Raw genomic sequence first — 19,438 nt, 5'->3', positions numbered from 1 at the left:
TTCCAACCTAAATCATTCTATGATTATTTACAAGGACATTGCTGAGGTACTAATGAGCATGTATCATCCCAGTTTTGATAAACAAGTAGGCTCATCCCCTATCAAACCTCCTCAGTGTCTTAGGCTTATGTCACCAGTCTCCCAGTGTTCATTATCTTTAGGAACAAACATTGATATTTTCTTTGCTAAATTCTCAATGTGCACAGCTCCAGGATGTTCTTGGTAAAAGGGTGTTAACTGTTTATTTTTCCTTTGGCTTGCCAGCTGAACACATACAAAGAATATCTGGCCTACGTATAATACTATTGTCTTATTCTAAAAATTAACTTTCAGCACCTGAACCCCCGATAAGGTCTCGGGGCACCCAGCCATGTGCCGTTGGTGTTGCGGGCCCTGTTTCGGCATGCCTAAATCAGCATCGGGGGGAGAGATGGCCAAGGCTTCCCTGCGTCTCACGTCAAAGCTTGGAAATACCCAGTCCATGAGCAGGGAAGAGCTGGTGAATCTCCCCCTGGCTGGGAGCTGCAGGCTGGACATGGTGCTACAGAAAATAAGCTCGAGTGCCTTGCTGAAACAAACCCACACCAGTCATTTTGCTGCCAGTAGTTAGGCCACAAACCAGGAGATGGCTTTATCCCAAAAGATGCCAGGCCCTAAGCATCTCTCTGGAAAACACCCAAATAATTTCTCTGTTTTAAGGTCCCGTGTTGCCTACGATTTGGCACCCATCTGCTGGTGCGCTTGCACAGAGCAGCCGTCTTGGGCCTCGCAGGGGGCTGTGTCCTAGCCAAGCTGGATTAGTCTCTGTGAGTCCTTGTGGCACCAAAGAGATGGACAGTTGTTACGCACTGATGTAATTATTCAACTTCTGGTGGCGTCTGAGGATGTGACAATGAGGTATGTACCTGGGAAGTCCCTCAGTGTCACATTGGCTGCATCTGCATTGCTGTGAACGGAGCTTTATGATGTATATAACACAGGGTGCAGGTAAATTTAAGGCACTCGGTACAAATTGTCTGAGAGTAATTCTTGGCTACCAACAAGGTGCTCCAGTTTAAGCAGGAAGTTAAAAACCAAAACAGAAATCCTGGCATGACAGCCTGAAGTACCAAACAGGCTTACCAGAGTGAAACATCTCGAGAACACAACTTGTTGCTGTAGAAAGTCCGACCAGCAATTTCTTCTGTATCTATTAAAAAAAAATAGCGATAAGGAGAAAAGCAACTCCAGGTAGCTTTATTTGAGAACATGGTTCACCCTGAAGTGTTCCACGTGATTTAGATAATCAAAGGAGTGGAGACAACTGTATGTCTCCATCAGGACATATAGATACTACATAGTATAGCTATTTGGGGAGTATCACATGATGTATAAAAATAAAAAGTAAGGAACAGAATGTTTTAATCAAGTGGTAAAAATGACAGAGGAGACTTTACAGCTGGATGTGACTGGTCTGCAGCTGAATGGCCAGTCTTAGCGTCACAGAGTGTCGAGATAAGAAAATGCACCATGACTAGGATGTGGGGTAAAATTTATGAAAAAAACCCACAGGTAGAACACTGAGCAATTAAAAACAAACCATGGGAAGAGCCAGGTATTTTAAATCAGCCATAAATAAACTGCAACACCGAGGCTGCTCTTTCTTTACATGTGCTAAAAATCCACGCTCGAATTACAGAGAAAAATCCATGCTGATGACCAATCACATTGGTTTTTTTCCCTGCCCCTTTCTGTAGATGTAAACCTACTTGGAATTCCCCATTGTTATTCTCATCTTCCCATAGAAAGATTTACTAGAAGGTACTGTTGTTAAAGAGGACAATTATTCACTTTAAATTGCAATTTGTCTAGTAGTTACGTCAGAAATATGCAGGTAAAGTGAGGTTTGCACAAGTAACCATTAGCCTCAATGGGAAAACACCAATTGGAAAAGCATGTGGAATCAGGTTCAAAGCTTGCATTTGGTGCAGCTAAATTACAGAATGGTATGAGAGTAATGCCGAGCGTGAAAACGGTAATGTTAAGAACGCCTGGCCCCTGAAATGGTTATCAGAAAACCCGTGAGACACCAGTGCACGTGTGAGGTCCAGCTGCAAAGCGCAGAGGAGCAAAAATCCGTGAATATTTGGAACAGAGCGGGTGCAAGTGTTTGAAAACCGCGGTCATACACACCCAAGGAGGGGTAACCATACCTCTTATGCCTTTCAGGAGGGACTGAGGGAAGAGGCACCGAGCCAGCTGTTCTGTCTGAAAAAGTGCCAGCCCCTGCAGCTTCAGGCAGATGGGTCTCGAGATACGAAGTCAGCAGCACAGATGGATTTGCCAGCTCTTGTAAAAGGTAAAACAGATACCTCAGAGGAGACTTGTAAGACCGCGTGACGGCACTGGGCATGTTGGAAACTATCCAAACATAATGTGTGAGGCTAATGAGAGGTATTTGTAATTGCACCACAGCTCTGCACTCAAAATTTGATCTCCTTCCCTGTGGCAGAAGCCAGGTGAAGGTAAACTGGCAACACTTAGATAAAAATGTGAGTGTTATCTTTAAAAAAAAACCCCAAACCCAAAAATAACTTATATTCACCGTGACACCTGGCCACGCTGCGCCACTGGCATTAGTGGCATTAAAATCAGTCATGGTGGCTAGGAATGAAGACACAAAGCTTTTCTCCACCCCACTGCCCACTAATTAGACCATTCTGGCTGAGCCCAATCAGTGGGACACTTAGATTAATCTTCAACTCAACCTTGAGAATAAGAAGTCCCTTACATCAGCAGGTCACTAACAATTTCATAAATGGAACCACTTCAGCCATCTGACAACGCTTCGGATTATTTTTCTCCCAAGGAACAAGAGGAGTTGTGGTGAGTGTTGGTATATAATAAAAATTATTTGATCAGCTTAGTGGTGATGTGATACCGATTGGAATATCAGGATAGAAATAAGCAGCTTGTTTAGGAATGGCAAGCAGCGAATGTTGCTTCTTGTGTCAGTGATGAGTTGATGTGCTGAAGACTGAAAGGTTGAGGAGGGAGATTCCTTGGACATCTGCAGTCAGTGGTCAAAGGGTGTGGGGGGAAAAAAGGTAAATGCTGTAAGATCACTGAAAGAGGAAGATCAGGTGTAGGGGGCTTTTTGTGTGCGATCGATGAAGTCAGTGAAAGAACCAGTGGTGCTTTGGTGGTACCCGGAGCCCTTTTGGGCAGGAAGAGCACAAGGCTATTGCATAAGTGCATGGAAATGTTTTTATACAAAGGGAGGAAAAAGCAGCCCAAGTAGAGCCACTCCGTATTTTAACTGCATAGAAGAGGCTGCAAACAATTTGGAGGTCAGAATCGTAGTTCAAAGTTGTATTTGACAAACTAGAGAAATTATATGAGAAAGTGAAATATGAAGTTGGCCCAGGAGGACAAAAGCAAAATTTTACAGCCATGCAGGAGCAGTCAACTGCTGGAGTAGCCACTGCCTGGACAGCAACTGCATGGAGTGGAAGGTATGCCTACAGGGCCGTGCAACCTCAGTGTGAGTCAACAAGGCCCTGCTGTTGTGAAAAAAGCAAATGTCACGCAGGGTTATGCAAACAGGAACAGTCTGCGGGACACATGGCGCCCTCAGCACTGGTGCGCTTCGTTGAGCTACTGTCAGCTACGTCTGGAATGCTGCGTTTCAAAAAAGATACGGCCTGCGTGGGACATGGCCTGAGGGGCACAACAAGAAGGTGTAGAGAGAAACATGGCCTAGGAGGACTGAAAGAAGTGGAGCTGTTCAGAGACGAGAAAACTGAGAAAGAGGCAGAACTGTCTTCACTTAGCTAAAGGGCAATGAGGAAGGGGATGTGCAATTTTTCATGTTCCTTCAGAACAGGAGAAAGTGGACAATGTCAAAGTTACGGCAAGGATTTAGGCAGAACACCTCTTTCAATTTATGGCCTCAGTCAAGATCCTGAGTTTTCCACTTGCTGACCTCCCTGCAGGCACAAGGAGGTGTCTGTTAGGTTCCCCCCAAGTCTTCCCTTCCCTGGGCTAAGCAAGCCCTGCTGCCCTGGCCTCTCCTCACAGGGCCACCACTCTAGCCCCTGACCGCCTTGGCCACCCACCCCACTCACTCCAACTTATTGATGTCTTTTCCCCACTGGGAGCCCCAGACGGTAGGCAGTATCTAGGTGTGGTCTAACGGGTGCTGAGCAGGGCGGGGATAATCATCTCCCTCAGTCTGTTGGCTGTCCCTGTTTATCCCACCAAGGATGCAGTTCCCCTACCCTTTGCTTCCAGGACACACTGTGGCCTCACGTCCAACTTGCTGTCTGCTGTCACCCCTAGGCCTTACCTGCAGCCAGTGCCCTGCCAGGGATTGCCCGCCCAGCGGGTAGGACTTGGATTTTGTCCTGGCTGAATTTCACGAGGTTTCTGCTGGCCCATCACTCCAGTCTGTCCAGGTCCTTGTGCATGACTGCCCTGCCCTCTAGTACGTCAGGTGAACCACCCCAGTTTGGTGTCATCCACATACCCAGTGAGGACGCGCTCATTTTCTCCTCTAAGTCACTGATAAAAAAATATTAAAACAGAACAGATACTGTCACAGACCCACGTGCGACGTGTAACTGGTCTCCAGGGAGGGTATGAACCATTAATCACTGCCCTCTAAGCCCAGTGGCCCAGCCAGTTTTCCTCTCATCTGTCAAGCCCCCTGTGCAGGCTGTAATACCCCAGCCTGGATACCAGGGTGGACTGAGAGACAGTCAGAAACCTTGCCCAAGTCATCTACTAGTACAACAAGGAGGGCATAATCTGCTGCTCTTCCTTCACCTACAGATCTGTTCCCTTGGCTGAAGATGGTCTTTCTGTGAAGTGTCCCAGCTGCTACCACGTGTGTGTTGGAGAATCAGAGCTGTCCAAAAGAAAGGCTTGCCTCCTTGGAGACTGAGCAAGAAGGGCAATCAAATGTCTCTTTGTTGGGGTCAACACCGTCACATGAAAGGGTTAAGAATCATGACTCAAACCACCCCAGAATGAAAAGACTGGCCCAGACATTCATGAGACTATTCCTTGGTCAGATTTTGTGCTGTCTGAGAGCTTGGAATTTCCCTTGCCCATCCCCAGCCCAGCAATGCACCAATTAATGTTGTGCGCAGCCCTGCTCACTTTCCACTTATGCTTTGTCCAGAAATCGGTTCTTCACGCCCTGGCTCAGAGTCCCTTTATCAAGTCTCTTCCTCCTGCAGCTCCAGGAGTTTTTACTCCACCAAGATAAGAGGCAAGAGAGAGGAAACATCTTCCATGTTCACTAGAGAAAGAGGAAGGAAGAGGCAGTGAGGGAAGGTGTAGGACCGTTTTCACCCATGAGGGTCTCTCACATCTTTCTCTTATACAGTTCTTCACGCCCTGGCTCAGAGTCCCTTTATCAAGTCTCTTCCTCCTGCAGCTCCAGGAGTTTTTACTCCACCAAGATAAGAGGCAAGAGAGAGGAAACATCTTCCATGTTCACTAGAGAAAGAGGAAGGAAGAGGCAGTGAGGGAAGGTGTAGGACCGTTTTCACCCATGAGGGTCTCTCACATCTTTCTCTTATACAGAGCTGGAAAGAGGTGGGCAGAAAAGGGAGGAGCCATCACTCCCCCTGGCTCTTCCCCCAGCTCTCAGGCCCTGGAGGCAGGCTGGCTGCAGTGGCAGCAGCTCCCTCCCCTTTCCTGGCTGGAATCCCAGACAGCTCCTTATCGGCTCCAGGAAGAAAGCGAGATCTGACACATGGGTAACATACATGCACTTGCATAAGTAGCAAGAAATCAAGCCAGGTGCTGGCAAAAGCACGGCAGGCCCAAGCCTGGTAGAATAAAAGCTGCTCTGTGAAAAACGAGGAGGCAGGGAGACGGGCTTGACTGCTGTCTCCTGCCTTTCTCCCTACTTATCCTGCGACTCACTGAAGCCAGAGCAGACAGAATTTACTGTTCTTCCCACAGACCTAACCGAAAGAGCAGGTTTTGGAAACTGAGGGCTGGAAGTGGGCTACAGCGCATCGATTTCCCAATGCCCTGGAAAGCAGCACCCTGCATACCTTTGTCAAAAGCACACGGGTTTGTCCCAAGGGAATACCCTAACCATGCTAATTTTCTCTCCCTAGTGGGAACAGCTGGCAGAGCTCCAGATATTTTTAAGACCCTTGGATCAAAGGCACAAGCATACCTCACACAAGCTGCCACAGGCTCCAGCTCAGCTGCGAGGCGGCTATTCCCAGCAACCCACCACTTCTCCGGAGCTCAGCACCTTTCTGCTCTGCTGACGTACAGATGCGCCTAACTTGCCTCTGGTCCTGTCAAAACGATCCAGTTAGCGAACACCCCAACTGGAAGAGCACAGAACCCACTGATCATGGGGGTGCTACGAAGGAAACACATCTCAACAGCTGGAGGGGAGGTTAAGCACACCCCTCCCTTCCCGCTTTGCTTGTTGAAATTAAGCCACTGGCTACCAGAGCAAGTCTGTTGGCAGCAGATATGGTTTGTTAGCTCCCACCATTCAACCTGAATCCACTTACCCAATTCAGCTGAAATTTCAGATCAATTAACAATTTTTTTTTGGCAGTAACCTCCAGCAGGAAAACAGGGACCTTCTGAAGTGGCTCTGCCGCTGCTGTGGAAGTCCTGTGGGACCACAGTACAGGACTGCAGCGTCCCTTCAGCAGTGTCTCTTCTTGACGAACGTTAGAGCTGTGTCAGAAATCAAACGTGATGTGCATGAGCAGGGGATTAGGTGTTCATGACTGATAAGCACCTTGCTGACAAGGAAGGATCGTCCACGCAGTTCAGTAGACATGTTCCATTTTCCATAGGTGCATGGATTTAACAAAATGAGCATTGCAAGAAGAAAAATAATTGGGAGAATCATTAACGCACAGAATGGTTTGGGTTGGAAGGGACCTTAAAGCCCACCTAGTTCCAACTCCCCTGCCATGGGCAGGGACACCTTCCACTAGACCAGGTTGCTCAAAGCCTCATCCAGCCTGGCCTTGAACACTTCCAGGGATGGGGCACCCACAGCTTCTCTGGGCAACCTGTTCCCGTGCCTCACCACCCTCTCCGTGAAGAACTTCTTCCTGATATCCAATCTAAACCTCCCCGCCTTCAGTTTAAACCCATTCCCCCTTGTCCTGTCACTACAGGCCCTTGTAAAAAGTCCCCCCCAGCTTCCTTGTAGCCCCTTCAGGTACTGGAAGGTGCTATCAGGTCTCCCGGGAGCCTTCTCTTCTCCAGGCTGAACAAGTCCAACTCTCTCAGCCTGTCCCCATAGGACATTTCTTAAAAAAAGTAACGTTGACCAACGGGATGAGTTCAGAAACACCCATGCAGAGTTTTAGAATGCATCATGTATCAGTGCTACATGAAGATGTATTGATTCATTCAACAGGCATTTGGCTGTAATTTTGGGAATGAGGTTTTTTTTAACTGCACTCCAAGGTGGAACTGCGCTCTACAGTAACCTCGCTCAGCTTCATCCCTGCAATAAACAGCAAACACAGCTACAGACATTCTCTTCTACGATAGTCTTACCTATTGGGTGTTGCTTCCGCACCAGGTGAAGTGGGCGTGCACCGGCTGGGTTCCTTTTTTCAGCTCCGACTTCTCCTGAACCGGACAGGTTTCAGGGCAGGCATGAGCGCGGCGGCAGGAGCAGTTACAAGTGTTTGGAGAACAGTGATAAACACCATTTTCCCTCTCCCCCCCTCCCCAAATCGTGAAAGCAGTTTCATTTCTAACGTATTGCAGGCAGTACGTTCAGTTTAAGGTGCTGCTGTAAAAGAGTGGCAAGGGACCAGCTGTTCATGCCCAAAGTTTTGCATCTTGAGCAAGGCAACCCTAGGAAGAGTCATCTTGGAAGAGCCATGACCCCTCCGAGTTACTCATTTCTTCACTTGAACAAGCTCCTTCTGTCAAAAATGACCCTTCTCATTCTCTGCAGACCACTGCAACAGAAACCTGCAGGACCTCTCCACCAGAACCCTTACCAATTAAAAAAAAAACCGCCCCAAAATAAAACCCCAACTCCTAACCCCAAGTTGCACCCTCTTGTTACTTCAACTCTGCCAAGTAAATAGGAAGAGGTTGTTTTTTTAGGAGTTGGGGGTTTTTTGTTACTTTGAGCCGAAGACATGCTCCACCAGCTCTAAAAAACAGAAGTCAAAGAATCACTTGAAAAATAGCTCAAGGCAAGAGCTAAGTATGTGAAACCTGTAGCCTATGTCCTCATTAGTCAGAGCAGCATCCCATCTAAAGGAAAGGGATAATTTTTGTCAGATTCTTATAAAAAAAAAAAAAGGCTTTATTTTGAACAAGTTTTCTCCATTTGGTTTTACAGTCTCAGCATACATCATATTCATGGACAAGCAGCATTTTCACAGAGTAAGAGCCAAATACAAAGAAGAGGAAGCCACTTGGGATTAACAGTTTCAACCAAATTGCCTCAGACTTCAGAAAATACTGTATGCTGTCACTTATTTGAGGTAAAGGGATTCCATAAATTAAGATCCACTGTTTAACAGACGAGCCAACAATGAAGTATTTGTGCGAAGTAGGTACCTTTGGGACAGAAGGGAGGAAACTTTAAGACACAGTAAGCAACAAATGAAAGGGAAGATAGGATTTCCACTGGTTCGTACTGGTACACCAATACAGTTTGGACTACCACACGTAAGCGTTTAACCAAATTTGTGCAGTTTAAATGTCCAATTTGAGGAATTTTCCTGCTAGTAGGTGAACCTAACCAAAGGTAATTCATGAGCTTAGTTTATAATGCTGAATGCTGTCACGAGGTGATCATTACACGATCAGGTCATGATTGGTGCACAAGTGTTTGCCTTCAACTATCCAGTAAAATCCATTGCTTTCAGTGCCCGTTAGGACATATTCCAGTTACATGGTTAATTTTTGGGTAGCTGTGGTCCAACCAGACCATAAAATGATGCATTTGCTGGAATTCAAGAATGCTTTCTTACAAAAACCTGTATTGGAAGGGGTGGTGAGAGAAATGAACCTTCTGTTATCTCACAAAGATACACCAGCAGTTGACCAGGGTTTATCTAAACCAGATTAAAGCCATTACAGGGACACATCCGTGCCAGTTTTAAAACTAACTTGTTTACAGAGCAAATCAACTTGTGTCTTTCATCTATGACAGGATATAGAATTATTAGTGAGGATTTTTCCTCACTAGTATTATTCGCTAATAATCCTAAATCTCACTGAAGAGGAAATGGAACTGGATTGATGTCCTGTACACGGCAAGAACTAAATTATCAATGTTGAATTCCTAATGCCTAGCAGGAACACCACAGATTTCAGGCCAGGCATCTCATGCCTGGCACTGTTCAATTTCTTCCAGTGAAAAAGAAAGCATAAATTATGTTTTTGCAACAAAACAGAAGCAGTGAAGCCATCTCCACATACGTACATTTCTTTAAAAAGGTTACTGGCAAAGTAAGTTCCACAATCTGGTTGGCCAAACCATCCACTGCAAATCAATTCAAATTGAATTGGTGCAAGAATTTAAAGAAGCAAAACAGTTTCATTTAGAAAAAGCTCATTTTTCAATATTATTTTGTGTGCCAACTCCGAGTTCCTGTGAGCAAACTGGTTTTATACTTATTTTGGAGGCAGAGAGAAGGTGGTTTGTTAGTCTATGTAATGCTTCCATATCCTATTTATTTTTTTTTAATTAATCAACAGATTGATCATTTAGCAACTTATCCACCTCAGAACTGAAAAAGCACTAGTAAATTCTCTCCCGTTGAAAAGCTATACTGTTATTACCCAGCTTCACGTACATCAAGTTGTATCTTGCAGAAATATGACCACTGACCAAAATTTCTTACTACGTTACACTGTGAACAAAAGCAGGCATGAATAAGGTCAAAGGGCAAGTCAGCCCTTGTACAAACTGCCCCTTAAGATGTTCCAGCAACATTTCAGTTACAGCTTTAACTCCTTGAGAAACACAACCTACAATACCTAACTACTGTGCTATTCAATTAAAACTCAGCCAGAAAGAGAAAGATGTCTTGTTTGTGAAGAAACTGCCACCTACCCGCTCGCTTTTATCATGCCTCAGACTATCAGAAAGCCAGTAAGGGGGGGGGGGGGGGGGGGGGGGAATTGTTTTCCACTAGCATCCTGTTGGTTTCTTCTGACCCTGAGTGCTAACGAAATATTTTTCCTTAAATGACAGCTAAGAGAACACAGAGTGAACAACAAAAGAAAAAAAATCAGTCTGTTAAGAAATTTGGCCTTAGTCTTTAGGACTTTGCATTTCTTTCAACAGACCTTCTGTATCATGTTGCATGGAGCAAAAAGGGTGGTTTTTTTTTTTAAAAAAAAGAAGCGCTCACTGGTCTATTATGAATCACTGCAATAAAAGCATTACTTTTTCACACTGCACTAGGCAACTTTCCTTCCAGTCAAAGACAAGAAATTTAGTCAAGAATCATAAAAAAAATTGAACTGTTAACTCTGGCACAGCCAGGAGTAGCAACTCGACTACTCCAGAGTGCTTAGAAAATAGGCTTTAGATTTCACACCAAGAAATTGGATTTATTGTAAATGCCACAGTCACATTGATAGACAGAGCACAGACTTCGGGTAACAAACAAACATACATTTTTGTAACTAAGCGTTTCTACTTGGTAAATAAATGCATTTCGCACAGCCTTCCTTTTAATTGTGCCTAAACTAACCTAAATAAGCAGACAGCATAGCAGAAAAGGGAAACCTAGGTGAGTAACTGTTTCTTAAGCAGTATATTATTTTTACTATGTATATAATATTTTATATTATATACACACATTTTCATCAACAGTTCAAATTATACCCAAATAAAAAAAAGACCCAAACAAAAACAAACCCAAAACTGGCGCTCCTCCAGTACATTTACCACCTTTCCCTCAGGCATAGTTAATCCAGGTATTTGTCAAGATAGAGGAATGACAGTTAAAAAGACTCCCCCCACAAGAAACAAGTTACACAAAGAATACTGTATCACTACAAATTTTTTATTCAGAAGCCCATCTTTAAAAAAAATCTCATTATGAACTTGTTTGGTCAAACTACAACACTTTCTAGCAGACATACAGTAAAAATGGCATGGCTCAGAATCGACCAGATCTTTCACGATCCCTTGACCGCCTCCTGTCACGTTCACGTCCTCCTCCTCCGCCACCACCACCTCCACGACCACGATCTCTGGATCTAGACCGACGTTCACGGGACCTCGACCTGGATCTATGCCTTCAAAGAAAATTTGAACACTTTATTGTTTTGTCGCGTTCAGCAATTTACTTGCAGTACCACACAGCGGGATGCTCCACGATGTGAGCCCCGAGGGAGAAGACAGACCAGGTGGCATTAGGATTGGGAAACTGGCACTCGGGCTGCGAAACCACATACCAACAAACCGAACAAACAATACCGGGGAGCCAACACGTACTGTTAAAAGACCCAAATGCCAGTCATCCGTTAGAAGGGGCGTGCAAAACTTAAGGAAAGGCACGCAGAGGAACCAAACACACTGTTACACAGCTGTTCAAGAAGCAAGAGAAGGCGACACCTGCTCTTACAGCTATGAATAGCTCTTAACAACACACAGCGCAAGCCTACAGCTGCCTGAGTCCACTCCTACTAAATCAACTGCATTAACTTAACAGTTTAAACTCAGTTATCTTCTTTTGTGCGGGGTTGGGTTTTTTGTGTGTGTGTGGTATAATAAAATGTATTTATTACAATATTTTTTTTACCAGTAAGCAGAATTACTACTCCTTTGCCCCACTGAAATTCTTACCAAGAAGAGTCGCACTGTGAGGCTATTGTCAGTGAAAAGGGAGCTCAGTACAGTGACTGCCCGTTACTAAACACTAAGGAATTAATACAGGCTAGACAAGTCAGCCATTAACTGTGAAAAGCAAGTAAGGCTGGGTCCTGAATATAATTTATAGATGCGCTTGATGGTGCGGGAGCAGGCCAACCTGATCCTGCCAAAATGCGTGTTAGCCAGGGAGCCTGCTTCCAACAGGCCACGGGCAAATACATTTGGAAGAGAATAAAACAGAGGCATAAAGCAATACTTCTCCCAAATAAGAGAACTGTGTCTGCCTGTAACAGCTCACAGTTTGGAAATCAGAACCACAGGTAGGTTCTATGCACTTAAGTGACTCAGTGAATATTCTTCTCCTTGAATCTTCTCGTAAAGCCGCACCAACCTTCAGCACCCACAGCACTGCAGAGCGAGAACCTTTTTTTTTTTTTTTTTTTAAACAAAGACCTATTCCTTTGCTCTAAACCAGCCACTTGCTGGCTTTACTTGCTGCCCTTTCATTGGTGTGTGCCAGAGCTGCCTCAGGAAAAAAACCAAGAAAGCACTGAAGTCTAAAGATTCGCCTTCAGAATACTCAGCAACCAATTTACCCGTTTCAATCATGTTTAAAAGCCAACTTACTTTTTACGACGTCGCCCATACAACTCGCGTCTTAACTCTCGGGAAATGGGCTTCAAATGCATAAAGTTGCAGAAACCTCCTCGTGTACACTCTCTGAAACAGAATGCAAGAGACAATTAAAATTCTGCTGCATCTGTCTGCCCCAAGCCGTAGTGGGCCTTTAGCCATCTAAAACTTAGATCACTTCCAACATGAAAAGCAGTAAATTGCAAGCATCGCTTCCTGACACCGACTCACCCCGGATCAAAGTCCTATGAAGACGGCAACAGTCAAGAGGCTGACTGCAGGCTCTCCGTATTAACGTTACCTGAAGCGGTTTCCTTTCTACACTAAGCTAGAGACAAAAGCCACACCAAGCAGCCGCCCTGTCTGTGCAAGCATTTCAAAGATACTGTCAGAGGCAAACAGGAAGTCGCTCTTACCCCATTTCATACTGACGGCAACAGGCCTCTCTGAAGTCAGTCACAGGTGAAAGCTCAGCATGAATGGGCTGACCATTAAACCAGCGATTGTTCAGGTCAATCACAGCCTTTTCCGCATCTTCTTCACGGCGAAACTACAAGCAAAATTAACGTTTTCTCATGTTACAGAGAAGCCACTGAAGCAGACTGAAGATTCCTATCAAATCAGTTGCGCAATACCTGAGGCTTAGGACTAGTGATCAAACTAGAAGCTCCTTCAGAGTTCCTGGGACAGTCCATCAAATCAAAGGTGAAGATGCTAGCTTTTCGTTAAGCGGGACTCAGAACTAAGCACAACACTGGCATTCTCTCTTAATTACGTTCTGTTTGGTCTTTCAACTTTTGTGGCTTGTATTAAAAGATATGAGAGAAGACATCGTGTTTTCTTAGTATAACTCCAAACAAAGAATGCTTATTTGCACATTTTTAAAACTAATTTTTATTTCTGGTTACAACCTACACAGTCAAGAATTTTAGGTGTGAAAACACTTTCCAGTTAAGGGAACATACAGTAAAATTATTCAAACACTCTCACCCCTCCCCAACACTGTACATACAATAAAGTTTCTGCAGGTGACAGCTTTTGTACTCGTTATTCAAGATACCAATGATTTTTAAGAGCTAAAAAAAGTGCTCCAGTTTGCTCCTTAAACCACCCAGCTACCACCAAATGTAAAGTAAAACATCTTGTAAGCACATAACTGGGAAGTTACAATACAAATGCACCTGTTGAAAATAAACACACCTGTTGCAAATAAACCTCTGCACACAATGAAGTGCTTAAAAGGCAGCTTGATGGGAAGATGAACCCCAGACTACCCCTGGCAAACTAAACAGTCCAGCAGCAGTGACTATGTAACAAAGCAAAAAGAAGTGTTAAACTTCATGAAAACGACACAGAATTTGACAATCTAGAAAGCTGCTCATCATCTCTTAAAGATTCTGTCAGATTCCATTCATATGTTCCACTCTTTCTACTTTGCACTGTGAATTTGGCAAGGAGCTTATATCCTGAAGAGCTACGCTCGCAAAATCTACAAGCGGAGAGTAGCTTTTAAAATTATAAATCAATAAATACCACCCATACGATTAAACAGACATCATCTCTGTGTCCTACCTTTACATATACATTTCCAACTAGATGATCTCCAAGGTTATCACAAACGTTCATCTCTTCAACTTCACCGTATTTTTCTTCCATTTCTGTGAAGACCTCCTAAACACAAAGCAGCCAATTAAAGTTTGCAGCACCTTGGTTTCAAGTACAGAAGTATTGCATTTAGCTGTCAGTAAGTACAAAAGAAGGCCTTCCTTAAAAAAATAAGGCAAAACATCCCCTCACCCCTTTTTTCACATTTCTGATTTTAAAATCAGTACTTGCTTGGCCTGTACTGTGTCCGCCTGTAAGTACAGCACTAACAGGAGACAATAAAAAGCCATAGAAAACATTATGCATACAGTATTTACAGAATACATGAGATGCACTGAAAACACTACATATAAGTAAAACTATGGCATCAAGGCTTAAGTTACTTCTACACAAATAATTATGTTTTAAATTTACAGGAAAGAAGGGAATTATGGAACCAAACGCTACATTGCTTAAGTTGCTGATTTTTAAGCAAATTCTATTATAAACGGTAAAGTTAAGGCCAAAGTAACCCAGGATTATACAAGGAAATACTTAGCACTTCAAACTAAGTTTTATCCAAACACCTGAGGAAACAAGCGTTTTTCTCCATATCCATCTAGTAGTGCTATGCACCGAATCCCTCTAACTCATTGTGTCGACAAATCCACAAACGCTTTTATACATTTTTACCTCTTTCACATACCTCAAAGAATTCATCATAATGTTCCTGCATCTCAACATCGCTCACAGCACCTGTAAAAATCAAGAGTCATATCGATTAGAGCCTGTAAGTAAGGAAGCAGAGATTTTGATCATACTACAAAACAATCTAGAGAGGCCGTCTGGAGCATAAGAAGACACCATATAGCATGGAGCTAACTAACAGGAATATTAAAAATAAGTAGGCGTGAAGAGCTTTGAGGCCCTAAAGTATGTCAAAACATTACATTGACATGATCAAATCAAAACAAGTTTTAATCAGAGCCAAACTTGTATGCCACGAATTTAAAGGAAGGGGAAAGGAATTACTCTGAAATATCACTTAAATTTGATGTACAGCCCCACCCTCCCTCCACCTACCAACAACTTTACCTAAACAGAAGGCAAGTGCTTCGTTACGTCTGCATCTTTTAAAGCCCGATCAGAACTCTGTGTTCCTCTTCCTAAAGGCAGAATTTCATTTTAACGTGTCTACCTCTCCAGCTTATACACTAGATTTTGAGAGGTCACGATGTGACACAGCCCAGATTTTTTTTGGTTTTTAATTCGCTCAAAATAGTTATTGAAATGACACACTTTTGCCAGTGCCCTCAAAGAAGGGTACCATGATGCCTTGCAACAGAGAGCAATTTGCTGGTTTAATTTTGAGTATCACTTAATTTTTCTGTAGTCCTGCAGAGCACCTTCTAGTGCAAGACAAGCCAGCCATATATTCAGGTTAGATTATTTTCATGCTCCAAGCTGGACTTGACAAATGAGCGCTGCTTGCCTGCTGCTATAAAAAAACATGTAAGTTTGGCTGATTTTTCAAAGCATTTAGAATATAAAAATTAATTTCATTTATTTCTTGCAGTCTACAGCATTTTAAAACTACCTTAAGCTGTATACATTAAAGCCTAACGTATTAGCTCTTCAGCAGTTAAGCAGTTTATTAAGATCAAGCGGAGTAGTTTTAAAATGAACCCTGCATTTTACCATAGAATATTCTAGCCTTTAATTACAAAGGCTGCTGCTCTAATTCACAGGAGGTGAGAGACAAACTGAGCCAACAAAGCGGAGTTTATTCACTTCAGGCTGCTATGAAAACAAGAGACGCTTTGGGCTCAGTCATTTTTGGCCAGTATTACCCTTTGGACAAACTTTACATTTTCCTTCAAAAGCTCTAATATGAACCAGCCACACTCTCTGAAACTGTAATTACTCTTCTTCCATTCAGCCCACCTCTTGAAGAAGGCTATGAGGCACTGGTACAGTGTTTAGGCTAACAATGGTTCTGAATCCGAAGCAAGTTTGCTTTGAAGAACTTTCATCTTCCCCACCACTACACAGCAAATTAAGGAAACATTAAACCAGTATTTCCAGACAGTTTAATACTTAACTATATTCCCAAGGTTCTGCCAACACCACTGATAACTGCTCACTAATACCTAAGGACTTTTACTGGGCTTTTTTAAAGATATCAGACAGGGGCTCTGCAAGCCGCACTGGGAATAGCTACTTTTTACCAGATAGACAAGTGCTAAAAACTTCTTATAAGGAGATCCCACTCTCAAATTAGGAGATCGTAAGCAACAGTTGGTTAATGACTATGTGAATTCCTTCTCAAGCGGGAAGCGTATATTATGCACAGGCATTACATTCATATTCCAGGGCTACTGGTATCTGAACCTTGAGAAGCCCAGTTACTAATTCAAATACTCAGGAAAACTACTGCTGTTCAAAACTAAGGTTAATCCTCTACGACAGCAATAGAAAGGAAGACAGTTAAGCAACAACAACAAAAGCATTAAATAGCTACCCAAGTTATCCATTTAAAATACATGCAGTACTTAAGTAGGGACAAATACCAAAAAAACAGGGAGCCAGGAGTTTCAGCAAACCTACTGGTGCCAGAGCCCCAGCTCTACCGCAGAAGGTACAGTTTGGCTCTGCTGAACAGCTACCCGCTCGCCAAGACAAACTATAGAGGTGGATACCGGTGTTTACAACGCTACAGAATCTGTTCCGAGACTCCTGCAGCTGTACAATCTAAACCGCTCCACAGACAAAACTGCTGTAACTCTGTGCAAATTAGTTACCAGCGCATTGAGAATTTAGGGACAGAGTGGAAATACCCAACTGTAAATTTTTTTTGGTTGACGGAAACGGCATTAACTACTAAGCATCTGCAAGAAGAAAGCCTACAATCCAATGGAACCGTCTAAGCATCCGGACAAACTTACACAGCTCATCACGTATCTAGCTGGATGGCATGACGTAAAAACTCACGTTACTTAATTGGGCCGTTATCACTTTTAGAAGCGGAAGAGACGGTGCTGACTTTTTAAGTCTGTGGCTGATTTCACAAAGCACGTCTAATCAAATTGCTGGTAACTAATCTGAACTAGTCTATGATCCAACAGTCAAGAAAAGAAATAGCCAAACAAAGCTTTATTACCACACAGTCAATAATCACTTCAACAAGAAATGTTAGAAAATAATACCGATACTTTTTGGTCCTAAATAGTTTTTTTTTTTTCCCTTTTATTTATTTTAATCTCGTTCTAATATGGATGATTCGATCACAACGATATATCAGTAATCGCCGACCAACAATCCTGGTCATTTAACTTCTGCCAGTCTCACAGTAGGCATGCGTTCTTATGCCCGTTCCTACTTCATGAGGAGCCATTCCATCAGTTCATGACCATACCCAAATGCCTTCCCTTCCTCAAAAGTACTTTTAAAGATAGATTTTCTTAGATAAATACGCAACTTGGTTTTGGAATCTGAATTTTCAAAGCACGGAAGGAATTTTAAGCATGCACCTATCCAAAAAGGACAGCTGCCAGAAGGGAAGCATTCGTCAGTCAAAGCTCGTTCTTCCAAAGTACACTCTAAACGCAAGCTGCATTAACCTAGGACCAGTTTTCTGCATGCAACCTGAAAAGTTTCCAATTCAAGTTCCCTTAACATTTTCAGAGCGAGAAATTTGTTCTGGATGAAGTCAGCATACCACTGTCCTGCTCTCTTAGACAGTGGAACCCAACGGATAGCAGAGAACATACAGAAAAGCATTCCTAGGATGCAGGCAACTGGCAGGGAAAAAGGCGGAGGGAAGACAGCAGTGTAATCGACACTGCTTACCAGGGGAAGTACGCTTTCAACCCTTTTTGATTTAATGGATGGCAGTCAGATTCCCCTCACAGTTTTGGGAGTTGGGGGCCAGAGGAGGTGAGAAGGACAAAAAAAGTTTTGGGGATATATTTTTTTTTTGGTGTGCTTGTTTTGGATGCGTTTAATAAAACGTGGTCAGTTTGATCTGTTAAACTAAAATGGTAGACCAGCTTAAGTCGACACTGAGCTCTGACAATCAAGCCCAGGGAACCAGTGAAGGAACTTGTATGAACTTACAGCGCAAACCGTCAGCAGACTGGGAAGAGTTTTGAGGGTTACGGTAAATGTTCAAGAGGGCAATGGTCTGAAATACAAAACGCAACAACTTTATATTATGGAAAATAATTTTAACAAGAAACCGGTTTCCTTTAGGGTCGCTTTAGCCGAGTCTGTGCTGAAAGAGAGGTGGTTATTCTCTCCCAAGAAGGAGAACTTTCACTTAGCTGGTGACCTTACTGAATCAACCTAACACTGTAACGTAATAGAGATCTCACGATACTCCATTATTGTATTTTTTCGGCATTACTATAGCAGGGGTTTGCATGATGTCAGGCAGACCTGTAACAGATGGCACAGTATCCAAATTAGAAGCATAGTAATTTGTTTAAATTTGGTTTTACTGAATGGTTTCTCAGTAGCAAAACCCCTGGAAAGGAAGTAATACAATAATTACAGCATAACATGAAATCTCCATTTTCCTAAAAAAGTTAAGATGAAAGAAAACCCACAGTTTTGGGAAACTTACCGTACATCACATATAGACCTATTCTTTTTGGGGGGGTGGGGGCGGGGGGGGGGTGTTGTCAAATCAAGAATTTGAAAAATGTTTGCAGGTTAACCCTTTAAAAAGAATGCAGCGTTACTAAGCCACCGAGTTTCACTTTGCAGCGCGAAAGAGAACCTGCATCAAGTCCAATTTGTGCAGTCAGTTCTGCATTCTAAACTGCACACATTTGACAAGTTCTTGACCTATGCGCAAGAAGAGTTCCGTCACTTGTCCTGTTTGCAACAGCTTTATGTCAGCAGCTCAGAAGCCAACATTATTTTCTCATAATTAGGAGTGGGCTCTTTAACACCATTCTTTAAAAAAATTTCTCCAACTGTGGGACTTACAGTGTGAGCCGTCAGCCGTCTGTGCACTGTTTTGGGGGTTACGATAGATGTTTTGAATCAAGATGGTCTGCGGGGAAAAAAAATAAAAAGGGGAATTCTACTGGCTGCTGTGCATATAATAGACAATTGCAAAGAGACAACTTGTTTGCAAACAGCTAAAAGTAAATGTTCTATCCTTAAGACTTCCTTTCGTATTTGCAGAATATCTTCCAAAATTGCATCCAGACCATCATATTATGAAAACAGTTTTAATTAACCACCAAGAAAGAGCTGCATTTGTCACACAGCTATCCTCAAAATGGGAGTTGTGAGGCATAGTAACCTAAAACGTCAAAACTATGTGGTACTGGGGAGACGCCTAGCTTTCGAGACCAGATTCGTCAT

General features: G+C 43.2%; 1 protein-coding gene across 3 annotated transcripts in view; it reads right to left on the bottom strand.

Annotated features, from left to right (window-relative positions):
* Window positions 1–10,548: 10,548 nt before the first annotated feature.
* Window positions 10,549–19,438, bottom strand: part of LOC104517313 (splicing factor U2AF 35 kDa subunit) — an 11,481-nt gene continuing 2,591 nt past the window's right edge. For 2 of the 3 annotated variants that reach the window (XM_010161923.1, XM_010161922.1), the window contains 6 exons: window positions 19,055–19,121; window positions 14,769–14,818; window positions 14,051–14,149; window positions 12,895–13,028; window positions 12,473–12,565; window positions 10,549–11,268 (listed from right to left, as the gene is read on the bottom strand). In XM_010161923.1, the coding sequence (XP_010160225.1) occupies window positions 11,130–11,268; window positions 12,473–12,565; window positions 12,895–13,028; window positions 14,051–14,149; window positions 14,769–14,798 (495 nt within the window). In that variant the 5' untranslated portion in view covers window positions 14,799–14,818; window positions 19,055–19,121 and the 3' untranslated portion in view covers window positions 10,549–11,129. Of the gene's footprint in view, window positions 11,269–12,472; window positions 12,566–12,894; window positions 13,029–14,050; window positions 14,150–14,768; window positions 14,819–18,178; window positions 18,246–19,054; window positions 19,122–19,438 lie in introns of all 3 variants that reach the window. The other variant, XM_010161924.1, reaches the window with a different exon arrangement.

Source organism: Eurypyga helias, unplaced genomic scaffold (genome assembly GCF_000690775.1).
Source record: "Eurypyga helias isolate BGI_N326 unplaced genomic scaffold, ASM69077v1 scaffold10732, whole genome shotgun sequence".
Taxonomy (NCBI): Eukaryota; Metazoa; Chordata; class Aves; order Eurypygiformes; family Eurypygidae; genus Eurypyga; species Eurypyga helias.
Note: the sequence above shows the minus strand (reverse complement) of the source record. Positions and strands in the feature narration are given on the sequence as shown.